The 20,643-nt window shown below is 38.6% G+C and overlaps 1 protein-coding gene across 1 annotated transcript in view; it reads right to left on the bottom strand.

Annotated features, from left to right (window-relative positions):
* The window catches only part of LOC109537557 (pseudouridylate synthase C18B11.02c), a gene marked incomplete at its 3' end in the record, with an annotated part of 97,885 nt that overhangs the window by 62,304 nt on the left and 14,938 nt on the right, over nt 1–20,643 (bottom strand). The window contains 2 exon segments of the mRNA XM_048662564.1: nt 1,586–1,812; nt 4,994–5,145. Of these exon segments, the coding sequence (XP_048518521.1) occupies nt 1,586–1,792 (207 nt within the window).

Genomic DNA, 20,643 nt, shown 5'->3' on the forward strand with positions numbered 1-20,643 from the left:
CGTTGACGATCTTTAACCGACGATTCTTTACTTATTATTGACCCAAACACTATAAATGCACATTTGAAAGCTTCTTACTTCGAAAGGAATCGATTTAGGGTTTACTTGATGATGGTTGAAATTGACGAAACTCATCAAAATGTTTTCCCCATCGGACTTAATGACTGACGCCCGAAAGTGATGATAACAATTCATTTAAAAAACACATTTTTCTGAGAGAAATGCCCGCCTGCCTGAACGAATTTTTATTATAATTATGATCAAGGCAGTGGCTTTATTGTGAACGGGGGAGAAGCCGCAAAAGAAATAAATAGGAATTCCGGCTTATTAGATTCATCTCAACTCCACAGGGTGGAATATTCAATTTCCTCAGCCTCAATTCGCCGAGAAAAAGTGGAATATTGAAAAATAGCTTTGGTTTGAAAGTCGATTTTTGCACAAGCATGCATCATCAATCAGGTAATGCCTAAAATCTATGCAATCAGTTCAGAAATGAAAAGGTTGGAGACGAAATAAGAAGTAAGGAAATCATTGGTTTAAGCCACAAGCACAATGTTGGATAAATCGCTTTTGCAAATGCACCTCTAGCATAAACAAGTCCCATGCGAAACACGCCTTTCTGCGGCTTTGAAATGCGACTCGGGTAAATATTTGGAATTCATGGGAACTTTCATTCAAATTGATCCATTCGGCGTGCAAAATAGACGTTTTGCCTAAATAAACACTGTCACTTATGCGTGGATACACACAACAGTATGTTCATAAACCTACCATTGATGTTAAATTCCAGCTGGATAATCTGGACCAAGTTGCCTTCCTGATAATGTTATCGAACAATCATTACTAAATCATGCCCTAATGGAACCATGGATTAAGCACATCTTCCGGAACTGAGCAACGTGTTGCTTCATCCAGGGAAAAGTTAGCTGTGGCTTTCGCTTTCAACTTTCTCATACACCTTCGCCGACCGTAAATAACTTGAGGATAATCAAGTCGAAGGGGCCTGGAAGCCCTCGAGCGCATTTATTTTTCCAGATCGAAATAATTGGACCAGATCACAGAATCCGATAAGATTTCCCTTCATCGTATCGTCGTGTCAGGATCAAGTCCTTCCTAATTAATAATCCGGGACCTCAAAGGGCGCCGATAATCTGCATTTTCCGGGGCAAGACGGCGCTCCCTCAAAGAGATAACAATTTTCGGTTGAATCCAACTTGACTGCGACCCAAGCATTATTTTCGAGCCGATCTTTTCCCGATGCTTGAAGGATTGTCGCTGATTTGAAGCAACAGAGTAATTTTTTTGGGAGAATAATATAAATCAAAAGCAAAGTCCAAACAATCGGAGCTAGTGAATGATCCATTCTAATTCACCACAGCCCTTTCAAACAAAATCCTCCACAGAGTTTTTTATGGCCTCCCTTGTGAGGACTTAACTGGAAAACCAAAGGGTTTTCGCTGCTTTTTAAAATTACTTTTCCTTGTATTCCTTTCCACATTAAATGAGCGCAGCACAGCAGGGTCAGATAAAATTCAGCTCATTAGACGGGTGCGTGAACATTTTTTTAATTTTTTAATCCACTCACCTTTCGTTGGGGCTGTCGCATGGCATTGGGCTGCGTGGCCACAAAAGTCCTGAGGGTGGCCAAAGGGGCTGGCAGCCCCGTTAGCATGGGCTGCATATGGACAGTGGGGGTTTGCAGGTGCAGATGACCACTCGGATGGATGGGCACTGCCACCATTTTCTGCAGGGGCATGCCCCAAGGCAGATACCAAGTGCCCGAATGTTGCATGGCGGGATTTGGGGGCTATTCTGGAAAAAAACGAACGGTTTTAGCTGAGAACGCTGGCCAAATTGCTGTCCAGCAATCCAGTGACGATAATGGCCCATAAATTGGTAACATGCAGGCTAACGTTTTAGGAAAAAGGAGAGCGGAGACGTTTGATCGATGCGGCACGCTCTCAGGCATTTCCGAGTTGGGCTTTTCGTGACCCACACGGAAAAGCGGGGCGACAAAACTTGCAGGGCATGCATGAGGGCCGAATTCTGCCAGGAATAATGACGGAATGCCAGTTTTTGCGCATTTCACACATTTCCCACAAATCTCGGGACACGGGAGGCTCACCAAAGCGCCAATGTTCTTGCAGATGGACAATTTGCGACAAACCTGCCTCCCAATTGTGCTCTCCTTGAAAATACTTTATAGTGGAAAAATCGCTAAAATCATAGGAAAATGTTCTTGCAGATACCCAATTTTCAAAATAGTTGGGGTTTGAAAATTCAAATTCAAAATTTATTAAAAATATATATGTAAAGAGAAAACTATTTGTCAATTTACAATTCATATAATGTGAAAATTATTTGTTGAGTACCTAGATACTTTGTACCTGTATGTACTCTTGAGGTTACAATTTTTTTTTATATCAGTAATCATATTTTTATTTTCCGTCCTGGTTTAACAGAAATCCACATAGCATACCATCCATGTATATTCTTACCTAAAACCACCAACTTAAAACATTTTCCCGAGAACTCAACTTTTGAGAAAGTATCTGAACAAATGTGTTCCTGTGTATAGTAATATATTCTCTGGATTTTTTATTAAACAAATTGAAGTTATGTATTGATCTTATTATCCGTGGCAATAAATTATACAATTTTGGGGCTACATAATTAAGAAACTTAAGATGAATTGTTCGATTATTTTTTTCAGGTAGAGCAAGAAAGTTGTTAGATATTTGTCTTGTGTTGTGGTTATGTTTTACATATGTTTGAGTATTTCTGTTCTTATGGGTAAATGAGCATGCTGAATGTATGTATAGCAATGATATGTCGCTAATTTCATTGTTATACAACTCTCTAGTAGGATATAGTTTGTTCTTTCAGTAAATTATTCTTAAAATATAATTTTAAACAACTTTTAATGGTCTTAGATTAGATTCATAGGCTCCACCCCATATTATGAGGCCATATCTAAGCAATGATTCTACTAACGATTTGTATACTTGTATGAGTAGTTTTCTGTCCAAAAAATCTCGAAGAACATAGAACTTATGAATGAGTCAACATTTATAAAGTATTCATTGCAGAAGTTAGCCATTCTTAAGTTGTCGTCAAAAGGGGTGTCATTAGTGTCATTTATAGAGAAATTTGTTTCTTTTTTGTTATGGTTAAGATTGGTAGCATCATTAATTATTTCATATATTTTCTTAGGTTGTTTTTGTGGTTTTCTATTTGATTTTTATAATAGTGACATTTTTGTTGTTTTAAGAGTTTATTTAAAAAGTTTCTGTAGTGCTTGTATTTAGCTTCTAATGCAGTATAATTTCTTAAAAGTGCTCTCTTTAACTTATCTCTATGTTTAATGGAATTGATCAACCCATCACTAATCCAATTTTTAGTTTTTTCATTATTTTTAAACTTAATTTTACGTAATATTGTAGCTGATTTTTTTACATCAAGAAATACATTTATAAATTTATTAGTCGCTTCATTGGAGTCGAAACAACTAACCATTTCGTTCCAGTTTACCATAGATATCTTTTCTTTAAACATCTCATAATCTAGAATTTTTCCCTAGAAAAATCTCTTTCATAATTTATATTTAGAATAATTGGGTAGTGATCAGTCAAATCGCTGTTCAGCCGAAGTTTCAGGCCTTGACTTCTTAGTTTTTGTTTCACAAATAAATGATCTATACATGAGTTAGAATTTTTTGTAATTCGAGTGGGAAGGTTTATATATGATAAAAATCCGTTCTGGCCCAATAAGGATAAGTACTCATTTACTAAATGATTATATAAATTTAGATGCTCTTAGATGTTCTTCCGGCAAAATAAGTATTCAAATCGTCAATATAAAGAATTTCCGAAATGGGTAGAGGCTTGTATATAGCTGTTATTCCGTATGTGACACCTTCAAGAACAAACTCTATCCTACCTATATTGGTCCCTGATAACGGTGATTTAATGTAATTTAAATCTGCTATTATTGTTGTTTTTATAAAAATAACAATCCCATCATTTCTACCATTATCCCCAGCATTATAATAGGCAAAATATCCTAGAAGTTGATAAAGTTCCCAAACTAACCCAAAATTATCACATTACAACAACTGAGATTATATTGCTCATACAAAACCAAAAATTGGAATAAAAAAAAAAGAAAAAGAAGAAAAAGAAAGAAGAAACCAAAATCAGAATTCTTTTTGATACTTCGTATATTCATGTACACAATGTTTAGTAAATAGTTAGGGCATAAAGAAAAGGACTGATTAAACAAGGTGTCAGTTAAAAGGAGATCATCCCGCACCGCGCCATTCAAACCCAGACCTTCTAGTATGGTATTTTCTACTGGAGTGAAACTAGTTTGACAAAAAAACTTTGGCAATTTTCCTCTAAAGGAATGCTTCCAGCAAAATCTCTGCAGAAATCTACCCCCCGTTGTGCCTTTCCGCAACTCTTCACTGTGTGAGTGTGTCTGCTTGAAAATATTTTCTAGCCCAAAAACATCAAAGCGCATCTTTGCTGATTGAGTTCAGACTGAACATTTCGGTATAATACGATCTCGACAAGCCCGAATGGCACCTTCGATCTTCCCGTACAAGTCCATATTGTCGATTACCGGTCTGTTTGGTATTTGATCGATGCAGTGCGCTCCTCCAGGCATTTCCGAGAGTGATCCAGCCTGACACAAGCGGAAGCCTGGATGCAATTGAGCGTTGTGCGAATTCCCGAAAGACCCGCGAGCAACAAAAATTTGATAGAGCGACTGTTTTTAGCCTTTATAGAGCGATTTACTGGATGGCTTCAAGGCATCCCAGCCTGGACTTAGTTGTTGAGCTGAAGTTTCGGAGAGTGAAGCGCAAAAAACTGGGTTAATACATTATTGCCAGGGAAAGTTCTTGTAGCGCCCCAAGTTGTGGCCATCTTTCATCCGCAGCACAGAAGGCGCTTGCTGGATGACATTCATAAAAATGAAACTTTTCACTTACCTCTTCCTGGATGCGGTTCTCGTCCGGCCGACTTTTCCAACAACTTCCTCAGCGATCGGCTTTGGGATACGGGAGACGAAACACTACCAAAATAACTTGACAATAACGGGGACACATTTATTCCATTATTAGTTTGCCGGCTGGTTGCACTCCTGCAAGAAAAGTGAAATGTTAGAGGCCCCAAAGTGGAAGTAGCGACGAAAAACTCGCCTTCTGTCAATATAACTTAGCCGGGAAACTCAACAGGGCCTAATGCTCCTGCAACTTGGCCCGAAAACTTTACTTTTTGCATAAATCAAAACGGATTTGTAAATCTCCACCTTGATGAGGGCACGGACGCTTCCCGAGGAAACTTTTTATTGGAAAATGATCCTGCTCCGTAGGTGACTGGCACTTCTTTTATCGAGTTTCCCCATTTAAAAGTTGAAAAGGCGTCCAACCCAACCTGGTACCTGGTCCGAAGCAAAAACAAAACAAACTTTCGGTTTCGGATCGCCCACACGTTCATTTAGCAGGAACCATAAAATTGGGTTTTTCAAACCATCGTCGTCTTAATGGATTTTGCAAATTGGGGGGCGTGCATTCGACAGGAATTAAGCTTTACCTTCAGACGTCTTAGTTATGGTGATTACTCTTTAATGTACAGCAAAGATCGCGCAAAAAAATCTCCGTGAAAACCACCGACGCTAATCTAAACCGCGAATACAAGAAATTTTTAGTTTATAGCCCAAATAATAACAGGGTACATAAACCATCCCGAAAATTGAAGCGCGCTAGAATAGTTGCACTATTGATCGCTCCAGGGAATTATTGCTGATGCACACTTGCGTTTTACAGTCACGTGGAGCAAATCCCACTTTAATGGCTGAAGAAGCTCAATTTTCTGGACAGAATATCAAATTTAAACGTTCTGGGATATGTAGTGTAAACAGCAAAGCTAGCAGTATATAGCAGAAGACACAAAGAGGCAAAAAAGGATTTTTGCAAGGAAAACTTAGAAGAAGTGAAAGTTGAAACCTTGAGCTGAGGACATGGACTCAATGTGAGTCTGTCAAAGACCCGCTTCTCTCCTCCTACAGCCGATTAAGAAAATATTTTGAAAAGCACAAATGTATGTATTAAATGGGATTTCAAATATAAAGTAACATTGAAAATGCCGCCTTAATGGCCCGTTTGAAACATCACTGGTTACTTTCACATGGTCGTTACATCCATCAAACTGAGAATAATATTATTCAAATGCGTCTATTGGAGTGATCAAACGACTACAACCAGAAGCCTCATTTAATTTATTATTCGCCCATTTTCATCCAATTATCCATTGCGTCCACAACCTAGCATTTAATTCTGCCAAAGAACTTTCAACTACTTTGTCTGCTGTACGATAACCATGCCAAAAATTCCTATATTTTCCGAAATGTTGGTAAATTTTACGTAAAAGACATCGAGTTGACCCACTATGTGTTCAAGTAAATCGCTCGATTAGCAGTTGGCAATGCATGGTTGATATAATTGATGGTTTATTTATAATTCAACGCAGAGAATTATGATGTTAGACGAGATCTAATGGCGTAAATTGCCCCAGTTAGTAAATTATGGAATTTACGAGGCGCTAAAATCACTAATTCGCATTTTTTCTTGGCGTCGAAGACCGACGTAAAACATCCTTTTTCCATTTTAGTCGCGTCAGCCAAACAGCCCCATTTAGGCAAGTTTCTCACTTATTACTGTCCCTTATCTCTTGTATGTCATTCCGACCAACTTAATCCGGCATAAAACAACAGGCAACCATACTATTCCAGTCAGGAGTATTCAAATTTTACAGCCTCGACTTCGGGGCGGATCAAGCCTACATCCGCCTGAGGAAAACTAATTCCGACTTTAAATGTGTGAAACGCAAGAAACTGGATAAAGTTTCCGTTGCAGTTAACTGTCCAGAAGCCCATCCTTTGCAACACTAATCAGTTCTGTTAGATCCTTTCGGACCTTCTAGGGCGACGATATTATGCAACTTCAAAGTTTCGGGTTGATTTTTTTAGCACCCTGTTGTTTTCGTCTCTTGTAAACGCATTTGAAGAGACAGAGTTTAACAACTGGAAATTTAAGACACTACAGGTTTGTGTTGGATCGCTGTTGGCCTTCTTGAACACGAAGAAAAGTTAACAGGCTAAAGTTAACAGGTTAAGTAATAAAGTGTAGTTTTGGTATATTAGTAGAWGCGAAATTTTCAAGCGTCCAAAGTTTCACGTTCACAGAAATGTCCAGTGATTTTTGGAAATTTTTGAAATTTACCTCAAARTYTRATGTTTTAWTTGGGCACGATTTKYAAAAATTTATGAAATCCATTTAAGAGCAGATAATTAAGTAGAGTTTTGGTATTTTAGTACACAAAGTTCTCATGTTKAAATCTCCAAAATTTCAATTGTGCACAAATTTTCGGTGATTTTTGGGCAATTTTCAAAATTTGCTTCAAAATTGKGTGTTTATATGGGGCGCGGYTGTCTTTGAAAATTTCACAAATCTTGTTAAGCGCAGATACTAAACCGGAATTTTTGCATTTTAGTRGGAGAAGCGTACGTTTTCAAGARTCMATRARTTTCACATTTGCAAAAATTTCCGGTGATYTTTGGAAARTTTCYCAWTATTACCTCAAAATCTGTTTTAATTGGGCTCGATTGTTTTTGAAAATTTATCAAATGTTAGCAGGAGAAGATAATGAAGCAAACATTTGGCRTTTTAATGAAAACGATGCAGATTTTCAGGTTTCCAGAATTTAAGTTTTGCAGGAATTTTCGTTGATTTTTGGTCAATTTTCAAAATTTGCTTGAAAATCGAATGTTTATATGGGGCGCGGTTGTCTTTGAAAATTCCAAAAATATTTTAGGGAGCATGTAGCAAACCGGAATTTTTGTGTTTTAGTAGAGGAGGCGAAAGTTTTCAAGAGCCCAAAGTTTGACATTTGCAGAAGGTTTCCATAATTTTTGAGATTTTTTCAAAATTTACCTCAAAAGTTGGTGTTTGATTTGGACATGATTGYTTATCAAAAGTTATCAAATTTTATCAAGCGCAGGTAATAAAGTGGAATTTTGTACTTCAGCRGCAAAAMCRCAAATGTTCACGACTCAAAAATTTCAGTTGAGCRGACATTTTTGTTTATTTCTGTGCAATTTTCAAATTTTACTTGAAAATCTASTGTTTAACTTGATTCGCGAGTATTTGAAGTTTCCTCACRTTTTTAGCCRCAAATAATAAGGTGGAATTTTGGTATTTTAGAAGAAGAGACGCACATTTTCAAAAGTTARAAGTTTTACAGGTGCAGSAATTTTCGGTAATTTTTGGTRAATTKTYAATTTTTTTTCRAAATCTGATATTTTAATGGGCMCGATTGTTTTATTGTGTGYGTMATTGTTGAAATAGTATCAAGGGCAGATAATGAAGTGCAATKTCGGCATTTAGTAAARAASATGCAAYTTTTCARAACTCCAAATTTTCGTTGATTTTTGAGCAATTTTCAAAATTTGCTTGAAAATCGGGTGTTTATGTGCCTTCTTTCTTTTTACTCCAGAAATTCGTATTCCAGATCTTCCACCCCAAGGTTCAAGCAGAAAACGTCCATTTGAAAAACTGTTTTCCTTTTAACGCATTTTTGAGTCTTCTTAGTCTTGTCTCTCATCAGTCTCTAAACAAACAAAATTGTTGACGATGCATATTTTCTTCTCATTCGAAGCATCTCTTCAATACTTCGGTTCTTTTCAACTTTTTTCATTCATTCTTCAACCGTCCGAAGTTTCTTTTGTTAACGTTTTTAGTAAAATAAACAATTAGTTAAGCGTCGTTCCTCCTAGTCAATGTTTTACAATTTCTGTTTCCTACAAAGTAGAATCTTCCATATTCCGGAAATCAACACCAACATTAACTTCAGCAAGTTTGCTTTTGATTGCGAACCACAACGCTCATCTCTCCATTTCTTCAGCTAAATCTTCATCGATCGTAAAAATCGATTTGAAAATGCCCTTGGTCTAGTTGAAGCTTTCAACTGCTATAAGGTTGATGAAAAGTAAACCCCGTAAAAATGTTATTGCCACTGATCAATGCACGGCCTTGTAACGAACTTGGTGTGGACTGAAGCGCGATGAAGAAGCGATTCTCCGTTTTTTTCACCTTGTCAAGGAAGATCCGTTTGTTTAATGCATGAAATCATTGTCTTATACTTAGAAGTTAATCTGAATTTCAGATTACAATCGCCGTTCCGTGCAACGATTGTATTTAATGTTGTTTTTTCGCATGCCACAACGATTTCCGTACAGTGCGAAGAATTAGTCATCGTGCCATTTACTGCCGAAGTCAAATTTGCTGCACGGGCCGCATACTCTGTCTGTCCGATTTGATAGAAAAACAGTCGAAAAGTTGCTTAAGGCAGTGGAATTCGCCGGGGACGTCGGTTCGCGGACCCTTTTCAAATTTATTTGGTCAAAAAGTTTCCAGGGAAAACCACTTAAACCTCACCTTGCCAATTTATTTCGTTCCAGTTTCGAAAATAAAGCAACCCGGACCGTCGTGCACGCCGCTCCTGGACAATTTTAAAATTGAGTCATTTAAATTTAGACCAAATGGCTGCATTGTCAACGATTGCGCCAAAAAATGCATCGACAAAAGCTTTGAGTGCGCTGTTCTCGATTTGTTTCTTTCCGCTCTCATGTCTGTTATTTAACATTAATTGCCAGATGCCCACTTTCTGGCTCTAACAAGACACTAAGCATGTGTGCCCCATCACCGATCCTATAGGCTCGTAACTAATCAAACCCCAATCAAAGTCAATTAAAAAATGGATAAATTCCACCAGATGTCTCAGCTAGTTGCTGTTTCGATGTTAAATCAATTGAAATTCAAGACCATTAACATTGTTATTGGCAGCGACAAATTGGATAAGCATGGGCCAATTGCAATCGCTTAAAGTTGCATTATCGCATGCGGCCCAGTCGGAAGCCTTTGCCAAATCAATCAAAAAACCTCAGCTGCTCAGCAAGGAGCGGAGACGGAATTTTCCAATTTGCATTAATATAGAGCGACCGGCCGCCATTAGTGGATGCTACAAGCATTCTAACAATAAATTTGAAATTTGGCCCACGTGCTGTTAAGTAAGAGAGTCAGAAATTTCAATAACCTGACGCAAAAAGAATCGGTGACGCAAATCATTGGAAAATCACCAGACTTTTTCGTTTAGAAACTCGCTCTCTGTGTGACGTTTTCCAATGAAAATAAATAAATAAACTCAATGAGTACAACGTCGAATTAATGTAAATTCCGCGGGATACTCGAGAATGTTGCCTGCAGATTAGTATTACAGATTCTCAATTAACTAATAAAAACACTTTGGATTTGTGATGCTTAATTATAGAGAATCCATGCTGGATGGCGTGGGAGTGTTGTCTAATCGACGTTTTTAATTTAGCTTTACTTTGAGCTATTTCCATCAGAACTAATTAAGTCACTTCGGAAGCTAATTAGCTTTAACAGGATAACCGATGCCAACTTCTCTCAAAAGAATCAGTTTTGTGTAATTTMTTTTTATAGCTTCATAGCGCAGTTTCCAAAGATCTCAACGCTCTTTTATTTACCTCTAAATTTAAACGRAAAGTTTCTTGGCTATTCAACAKCAGCTTGACTTTTCAACAGAGGCAAAAAAATATTTTTTTGGCCCCTTAGATACTATAAGAAGCAGAAACTTGTACAACAGGTGGAAAAAGCAAATGAGCATTAGTGGATTTACCAGAAGCGTTCGACCTGAAACAACACAAGGAGACATTGCCCTCAAAAAATCTACTTCTGAAGAAACCTCTTGTAAGACTAGCAAAACGTTGGTGAAAATCTGCAAACCACAGCAGTTCCATTCTCTCGCCCTTATTGCTTAATCAAAACAAAGAGTTCAGTCATTCCGATAAAGAAACCGTTCTTTTGCCGAATTACACAAGCCGCAGAAAAAAACGATAGTTTTATTTAAATTCGGTCGTTCTTCCTCGGAACGTGCCACGCTTGCGAATGGGGCACAAAAGGTGTGCAGAATAGAAACTTTTTGTGGAACATTTTCCCTGCTATTTACGACGAGCCCAGTTCGATACAATGCATTTTAAACTATCGAAAATTCAATGTAAGCGAAATATTTACTTAATTGAAAGTGGATGACAATCATGCATGTAAAACGCTAATTGGCGTGGAAATAATGAACCCAAGACACAAAGGTTTGGTAGCGTTCCAAGTTATTTTGTGGCGAGCTGAGCCAGACTCGTCTTGAACATTTTCAATTTTCCGGTTTTCCATCAATAGCCACCACCAATTCGCTCAAATCACTCATTAAAACCATATTTGTTTTCTGGGAAAATGCTAATTCCAGGTTCGTGCTTAACATTTTAATCCCATTAGCATAGACTAAATATCAACATGTTTATTTGGACGGGATCGACTGTAATTAAACTATTCCAAAAGGGGGCTATTGATTCGCTGCAGATTAGTCGACGTATAGACGGATATTTCGTGTTGATTTAGGCTACAAAATCCATCTTGGAATAATTAACTATGTTTGTGATCGGGTAATTGAAGAGGCATTTTAGAGGAGAACAAATTCGAGTTTTGGAGCCGATTTTGACCTTTAAGGGAGCAAGATATACACGCTATTAGACGGAGGGAACGACTGAAACTAATACCCACACACGCATACCGTCTGTTTGAACAAATAAATGTGTTATTTTGCAGCAAAAGCCCGTGGAAACGTGGGTTTCACATCCCTGTAAATATCGATCGAATTAATTATTTTCGAAAAAAAATTGCGAGGACGATGTGTGATTTTGCGGCAACTAATTAAGCGGGGCCAAACTAATTATATGTAGAAAATCACGCACACAGAGCCGATTAACTATCGAATATGTGAAAGCGCAAAAAGTGAAATATTGCCGAGTAAATATCAAGAATTGGTCAATCGTTTGCGATATTAATTACAAACTTTTCTACACAAGTTTCATCAACCAAGCCAATTAGTTGCACATTCACTTGCAAGCAAATTCTATGGCACATCAAAGCAGTGAATTAAGGTCGAAATTCAATAAACATAAAAATTGTTTACGGTTCCGCTCAACCAACTATCGCAAAGTGAAATTGCACACTCAAACAGTCTCGAAATAGACTTGGAGCAACCACTCCCAAACTTCCCACTAAACCGTTTTAGTTGTTCGGAGGATGTTTTCAGCTCCTCTCCTTAAATGGCAAAGATTTAAATTTGCATAATGCAAAATCTCTCATCGGAAAGTTTACGGAAAAGAATAATCTTCGCTGAATTTCGCCAAGAAAATCGCAGCCGCGGCTGTAAAACAGGGCAGGATTTGTATTTTCAGTTTTTAAATAGCCCCAGGCGCGGTTTTATCCACTGTTCGGTCTTATCAGACAATTTGGGGGCTGCTGAAGATACAAAGGTTCATCAGACCCGTCTTGTGGCTGTGGTATATTTAAATATGGACCGAAGCAGATTTACCAGGGGATTCAACGGGAGTCCCTCGAATTAATTAAAGGAATATCAAACTTTTTCTCAAATAACCACCGGTATATGGATTATTTCGCTAAAAATTCGTGCTTTTGAATAATTTAGGCTTTCATTTAACGCTCTTGCATGAGTGATGAAGTGCAAATTGAGCAAACTTAAAGGAAAATTGCTTCCATTCGGAACTTTTAAAGTGAAAGTCGCAGCTTATGGTGTAGAGCCCTTAACTGCAAGTAATTGCTGTGGCGCTATAGACCCAAAAAGTTTCGATTGCCAACCGTCATCAGGAAAAATCAGCTCGGTAAAAACATTTTTGAGAGTTCAGAGCCCAGGATGACTTTACATACAATCTGAGCGCGATCAAGAATTCTTAAACATTTTTGTGCTTCTTTATACCCGCAATTACAAAGAATTCCTAACGAATTTAGTATGATAATATTTGGATTAGAGTGCATGGAAAAATCGCGTTTCTCAACTAGCTTCGGCCCGGGCAGCTGCTCGTGCAAGCGATTGGAAAAATAGCTAGTTTGGCTTTGGACAGAGTTAAATTTTTCAGTACTTCACTCGTCTTCTGGAAAGACTCGAGTGGTGAAACTGTGATTAATTAGAGCACAATAATAATATTTGGATACCCGAATGTTGGTTGGTTCTAACGCAAATATAATTTTAACTATTTTGTGGGATTCGACTTACCAGCATAAGGGCATCGATTTAAAAAAACGTGTAAATTGCTGAAGATTACGGAGAAAGATGCAGGCCAGCAGACGCAGGAAAATGACCGCGCTGACGATTTCTAGGGTTATTTCTGTCGGTTTTGGTTAGATAAAGCGTAGCAGATTACACATTTCTGCAGAAGATGAGCGCATATAATAAAAATAAGTATACAAAAATAAAAAGCAGTTTTGCGACTGTAATTGAAAACCCTTTTTTTTCAAAATAAATTCCATATAACTACTAAAACTAATCAGTTCTATGTGAGATAAAGCGCAAAATCCCTAGACAGCGTTTTGCTGCTACATATGACAAAAAATTATCGAACTGTCCACCAGTGGAAGAGCAATTTTATCGAAAATCTCCGAAAACAAGCAAACAAAGAGTGAACAATCAGTGATTAATTGCCAATGAAAACACCTTCATAATTCGGGCAGTAATTTAGGAACAACAAAATTGCGTAAAAACTCTGATGTTTGCTTCAATTAATGGTGTTATTTGATGGTAAATCTTTTGTGAACGACTACAATTAAATTTGGTTGAAATGACGAGGATTTTGGGCAGCTAATTGGTGAACAATGAGCCGATTTTCATGAGAGAAACCCGAAAAAAACTAGGGATATTTACCGTGAAATCTGTGGCTCAGATCAGCCCTTTCTGGCACATAAACAGTCGCACTCATTCACTGCAATAATTGTCAATTTAAGTGCGAAAACCTCAGTTTTTTTAAATATTGTTAATGGAAAACACTTGGGGGCGTCGCGTTAATCCGACGCTGACCACCGCAGGTTCTTTGCCGATAACCTGATAGTGATGGCTGTTATCATTTAGCGCGTGTTTGGTGCTCCTGCAGCCGCAACGGACGCTTCTGAATCCTGCAAGAAGCGATCGAGCACTAAACGCAGCAGGATGGAGCCGACGCTCGCGTTTGAGACGTCGACGTCGCGAATGCAGGACGAGCGACGACGCGACTCGCTGGTGCGCGATCCTTTCTGCAGGACAATTTATATCGGCCAGTCTTAGAAATCAACTGGACAAAAAACTGCTGGGATAAAAAAAATCAATGCAAGCACACACAAAATTCCAGCAAATCTTTAAGGAATAATTGTCTACTCCAGTTGAGAGAGTTAAGCTATTCTTGGTTCGAGACAGGCGCCACTGTCTCGTAAAACGTAAAATGTCTTGTAAAACGCGACTTTCTTTCCTTCTAGTCAAACAGCGCCCTGCCGCGATTAATCACGAGCATCCTTGTTGCATGACAGTTCATTATGCAACGTTATTTTATTCAACAATACATTAATTATGTAATAAATAGCGTTCAATGATGGCTGCTGAATAATCCATCATTCGTCCAGGCGGTGCTTTCTGCTTTTGTCAATCGACTGGCTAAAAAAACCGAAAGCTTCTGGAAGCTCGCTTGAACACGTCCACTAACAATGATATTTCGATCAAACGAAAATCTTCCTATCGGAAACCAGTTGAACGATTCAAGGCGAAAAATGGGCAAAAAACCACAGCCTTGAATGAGGACCTTTGCATAACGGATTAGCATTATTCATATAACAGATGAACAAATACACGTTTAAAGTTAATTGGCTTACTTTTGAAAGTCCACCGCATTTGTCTGGCTGATTAGTTGATCGCTATTTGCGTGGATAAGCAGATTTGCAGCCGATGCGAATGAATAATGGGAGATTTGCGGAAATTTGGTGATAAAACGCGGTCCATGACATCGCGGCTTAAAATAACGCACAAGTGCAACGACTGAAAGACTGCCGGAGTATCATTTTAGTGAAAGGAGAGTTTCTTGCAAAGTCACACTGGACTAGGTCGGGAAGTGTGGATGGAAATAAAATGCCTGGCGAGTATGGTGGAAGAGCTAATCGACTTAACCTGGATGGCTACAGCAGGCCAATAAGAACTGCAAAACCCAACAGAAACCATCTGGTGTTTCTTCTTTAAATTTATGTAAAACCTTCGAAAGTGGGTTTACGTAATGAGAAATAATAAATATTGATGACCGACCAAGTCATTCCTGTTACTTTCACTAATATTCATCCAAAACCACAATGCAGATTTCCATCAGTGGCAACAGGAACAGTTTGTCGGTTCAAAAAAACGAAGTTTGAAGATGATTGTGTGATGAAACCCGACAGATAACCAACATTTTTAGCAAAAAAACAATTTTCCGGTGAAAATATGATCTGCTTCTTGCCTAGATTTAAGAAGAAAATCCGGATTATTTCTGACGTGGAGCTTCTGGTTTGTTTTTCAATGAGCTCGTTGCATTTTAGGCTTCCTTGAGATGAAAACAAGACAGAATTCTAGCCATCATGAGAGACTATTTTTCAGAAAGTCGACCCCAGAAAGAGCCTTAGAAGATTTCGCTCGAAAATAAAAATGTGTTTTGAGCTCAATCGATTCCTTTCGACGCAAAAGGTCCTGAATGAATATATTTTACAAGCTCTAAGGCTCCAAACCTAACGTGCTCCAGAAGCCAAAAATTCTCCTAATTAACATGCGCCTAACTAGGGCCCGGTAAACAAGGGCGAGAGCCGGAGAAAATCAGTAAACTCAGAAGAACCAAAGAAGCATTGAAGATAAATAGACAACAATAAAAATGTTCCAGGCTGGTCCGAATTGACTGGCTAAACGAAGAGTGAAAATTGCTGTTCCCAAAACCCTGATTTGTCAACAGGCCCCCACGCGATCCAATTAATTACAAATTAACTTCAGCGTTTCTCAATCAATCCAGTGATTATGAGGCCCCTTATAAATGAATTACGATTTTCGGAGCTCGAGTTCGTTATCGCGACGACATTTATCGGTTATAGAGACTACTGCGGTTTCCCTGGAAAGCATAGCGAGTGGAAATGCGGAGATGCAATCAATCTTAGGTGTATCTTCGTCAGCATTGGGGGTAATTAGTGGTTCCTCAACTGTGCGAGTTCATTAACAGACAATGCCATGAAAGGAATTAATGCCACTGTTTGATGCCGGCCGACCCCCGTTTTAGAGGGTGAAATTCGCACCCGTTGAGCCTCCTTGAACCCCATAAATCGCCGCTAGAGATTTATAAAAATGGACTTTATGGTGCAGTCGCATACTTGGACTCTGGTAATCAAATTTTGCCGGCTTCAACCGCAAAGTTCTCCCATGGGATTCTCTCGCTGTACCGAAATTCAGACGCCCGACCTCAAATGGTCAATGTTTAGAGGTTGATAACTTGGCTAATAATTTAATGGAAGCTCTCGGCTTGTTTGCCAACATTTAATGCTCCAATGCTGTTCGGATTTGTTACTGAGTTTCTGCTATTTATTAATATTCAATATGGGTTCTTGCAAGTTTAGTTCAGTGTCCATGGGGGCCAATCAAAAATGGAACATCAGAAGCAGATTTTTGTGTAAATCCAGTAAAAAGTTCAAACAGCCTTTAATAATGTTTAAATTGCCAATTGCAAGATGGATTGTGAGGGTTAAATGGCCACATAAAAGCGGAAACTTGGAAGATTCGTGCTCAACTCAATCAAAGCAGGGTCAATAAAATGCAACCACCACAATACAGTCGGGTGCCCGGAAAAGTCCTCAAACTGACATAAAACATTGGGAGATCTGCTTTTGCGATTTCGAGTGTCGTAATTTTAAGCTGCATGGCAACTTTTGTAAGGAAAATACAACTTCCATCAAAGTTTGGTACTTACCCGGCTTTCGATTGTGTATTACTACTACTAAACTTACACGGGAAACTGGGAATCCAAACATAGTGTTCGGGTGGTTGATTCGAGTTCAAATACAACAGAAACTTCGTGTTGCTGTTGGGAAAGAATTGACTGGGGAAATAATGGCTAAGGGAATATTTACCTTATCTTTGGAAGAGGAAATGGGGCTTTGAAGGGCAGGCAAAACTCACTGTTTCAAGGATCATGGAATTTTTGGAAAAGTCTCCTGAGGACCCCACATTTCCGGCCTGAAAACCGAACTTCCAGCAAATCTAATTCGCGCTCAATGTTGGTAATGCTCAACACCAAATTGCGTTTCACTTCGGGGATTTATTTGCTACCATGCCAAGTGCTTATTCAGAAGGGCGAAAGCCACCAACTCCCTCATGTGTGGATTCGATTTGACAATTACTTTTCCAAATGCGTTTGCAGGAATGCTTAGACCCTCTTATCAGTCTCAACACCCGAATATTTCCAGCTAAAACCAGGGCAATTTGCCACGAAATGCATATTAATGCTACATGCAATGGAATCTGAAGTGCAGCATTTTTTTTTGGCCAGAAAACGGCATGCTGTAACATTTTTGGCAACGGCTTTGATCGCTTCATCGCCGCATTGAACCAACAGTTGTAAAATCACCTAAAATCGACAAGGCTGTTTGCTTGCTTGCACGACAATGACCCAGCTAAAATCTTATTTTGTTTTCAGCCATGTAATCATCATCATCATCCTTTGCTTGCGGAGATGATCGGAACGGTTCAAGGCAAGTAAATGTTGATTTCATTGCGCGTTAGCATACATTAAAGCACTATTATGCAGACAAGGATTTCCGAAAAAAATTGACTTATGAAAGTATGGGCTTTTTAACGCCAGCTCGTATTTCAGATAATAATAAAATTGACAAGGCTTGTAGATGTTAATTTAAAAAAAAATGAACTAAACCCAAACAAGCAGGCAGGTGTGGACACACCCAAAAACCAGTATTTTGACCAGAAGGATCTCGTTTGATGATGCGACAAACCAGTAAACGTTTCTTCATTGGATCAGTTAAAGCATCGTAAATCCGACCGATTTCCTGCCGAAAATGTAATTTATGTCAGAAGTTAGCGCGCAAGTTTCCCGAAGAAAATGCAAATTGTGTACCGCTAATAAATTGCCTTTAATTAGAAATATCAAGTGACCCGAACGTAAAGTCTTTGCCGTTGCCCCTAAACTGTTTACATTTTAATTACGCAAATCAATTTGCGAAGCCAATACGGGTTTCGTTACGACGCCGATACAGCTCGAAATTAAGTCGGGAAATTTCAATCAAAAACACCGGGAATTTATATTGTCTGAAATAAGTCCTTTAATTGGGAATATCCAGCAACCAACTAACTGAGCTGAAGAAAAACAGAAGTAGGAGGCGACCTTCTCAATGGATTACCGAAATTTTTCTAATTTTTTTACGGCGCCAGGGAAGTCAAATCGGGTAATCCAGGAGGCCTGCCAACGCATTTTGTGTGTCTTTTACTTTTACTTTATTTTAACCCAACAGATAACCAGGCTATGAACAAATTAATGAAGCCTGTGATCTCTTAACTTTTACGACCGACTTTTTAAGACTTTTACTCTGAAAGCTAAATGAACAGAAATTAATTTTGCTTAAATAAAAAAAAATGGCATTAACCTTCCATTGCTTCCAGTATGTGCATTGATATCCGGAATGATAAATCGTTTTAATAAAGTGACTCATTTTTGCTCCATAAGATGGAATATCAGTCTGGAAAGGGGCCCCAAAGCATTTTAAGTATTCTTATTAGTCCCGATACAATATAGACATTCCCGCACATCCTGATATGCCCCAAGGGGCCGATTTTGTTCGTACGAAATAATCCGCCGCTCATTTATATGTTTATCAAATTTTCAGGCTACATTCCGGCAGAAACTCGAAATTAGTTTAAACCTCGTTACGAGATAATTGAATTTAAAATTAGCCCGACATTGCTGATCTGGAGACACTTTGTTATTAAAGTTCTTCAACCTGCGCGGGGATGTTAATGCAAAGACACGCTTCTTAAATTAATTAAGGCAACCGAAATAGTGTGGGATCATAAGGGGGTCGTTTCTTGCAGGTTGCGAGCCGAAAATAGATGGCTTTAGGATTTTTCTCCGCCGGAGGTTCCAACTTTGGCCACTTTCGCTCCTCATATAACATGTTTGACATTCTAAACTTGTAAATCCCGGGTAGAGGAGATGAAATAATTTCAAATTAAGTCTCGTAGCTAAAGGCTCCATCACAATATTTCAGCAGTTACCTAGAGCGACTCCATGCGGAGACACGTTCCCTACATTAATTAAATCAGTGAAACTTACTTCAAAATTACTTTACGTCGTTCTTGACACGGTACATAGAATTTCAAATATTATCTTTGGCTGCTCTGCAGACAGACGCATTCCTGCTCGTTTGTCCCGGCAACCCTTTCCTAACGACTTTCACATTATCATTGAAAATTTGACAATAAAACGTTCACTGGTGTCTTTTTTTGCTTTTTCAGCACGGAAAGTCGAAACTTCCAGAGCTGCTGTGCCAGGAATTCACAATGTATGTATTTAAATTTAAGCCGCTTTTACTTGCAACTATGTTTTCTTATATCCTGTACGAAAGCGCTAAATCGTAGATGTGGCAGGAATTTAAATCTCCCCCGGGTACCTACGCTGGCGCTTCTTTGTCCTCTCAAAATACCTGCAATATGTAACTGTAAATTGGTTTCGGTGGTTTCGCTTGGAAACAAAGAAGCGCGAAATAAAAACAAGCCCTGATTAATCCACGTCGCCGGGTGAAATTACGTTTTTTACAAATTTACAATCAAAATTTCATCAGCGCCTGGCGCAAAGGAAAGAATGAATCCAGTAGGTTTGTTAATTTCCCAAATTAATGAAAATTTGATCCAGCACGGTCGAAATTACCGTATTGAATCTGCAAATTGATTACGGAGTAATTAAAATTCAGATATTTCAAAGCCGGGGCGCGCACACCGGTTTAAACAGGGATTTCTAAGCAATTAACAAGAATAAACGCATTTTTTGCACTTTATTAGAAGGGGATTTGAATTGCAGTTTGAAACAAGACATTGAGTTCAAATCTCATCGTTTGCTCTTTGCCGAATTCACGGTTTTATTTGCTCCTTTATCACACGCTCTTAATTGATTTTTATTGTTGGCTTTCTTGGCCTTACAGTAGTTGAAGGAATGTTCTGCATGGTTTTAGGTTCAGGTATTGCTGCGGTTTTGCTCACTTTTCAGGAAATAGTCGACAGAAATCGAGATAAACGGGCGAAAGCGTCAATATCTAAAAAGTTCAATGAGTGCGTTGGATTTCTCGCTTTTTTTAGACGAAAATGATGTCGAATTCAGGGCATTTTCGATTCGAGGCAATCGATTCCTTTCGTTGCAGGATGGTCACAAATATGCATTTGTAAAGCGTTTGGGTCAATACTAAGAAAGAGAATACTAAGAGAAATGAGCAAAAACGGGACGGAAAACATGGAATTTTGGCATAATCTTGCACCGGAGTGTCTGTTATTCAAATTACGCTTTCTGGGTGAAAACTACTCGAATTTCCTCACTCACGTTGTTACGACTGAATCGACTTTTCAATTCCCTACCCAACGATGCCAAAACGAATTCTGTGGCTCAAATGGTTCTTGAGAA

The sequence above is a fragment of the Dendroctonus ponderosae genome, unplaced genomic scaffold (assembly GCF_020466585.1).
Source record: "Dendroctonus ponderosae isolate FM_Combo_2020 unplaced genomic scaffold, Dpon_F_20191213v2 Dpon_F_20191213_11, whole genome shotgun sequence".
NCBI classification, from domain to species: domain Eukaryota; kingdom Metazoa; phylum Arthropoda; class Insecta; order Coleoptera; family Curculionidae; genus Dendroctonus; species Dendroctonus ponderosae.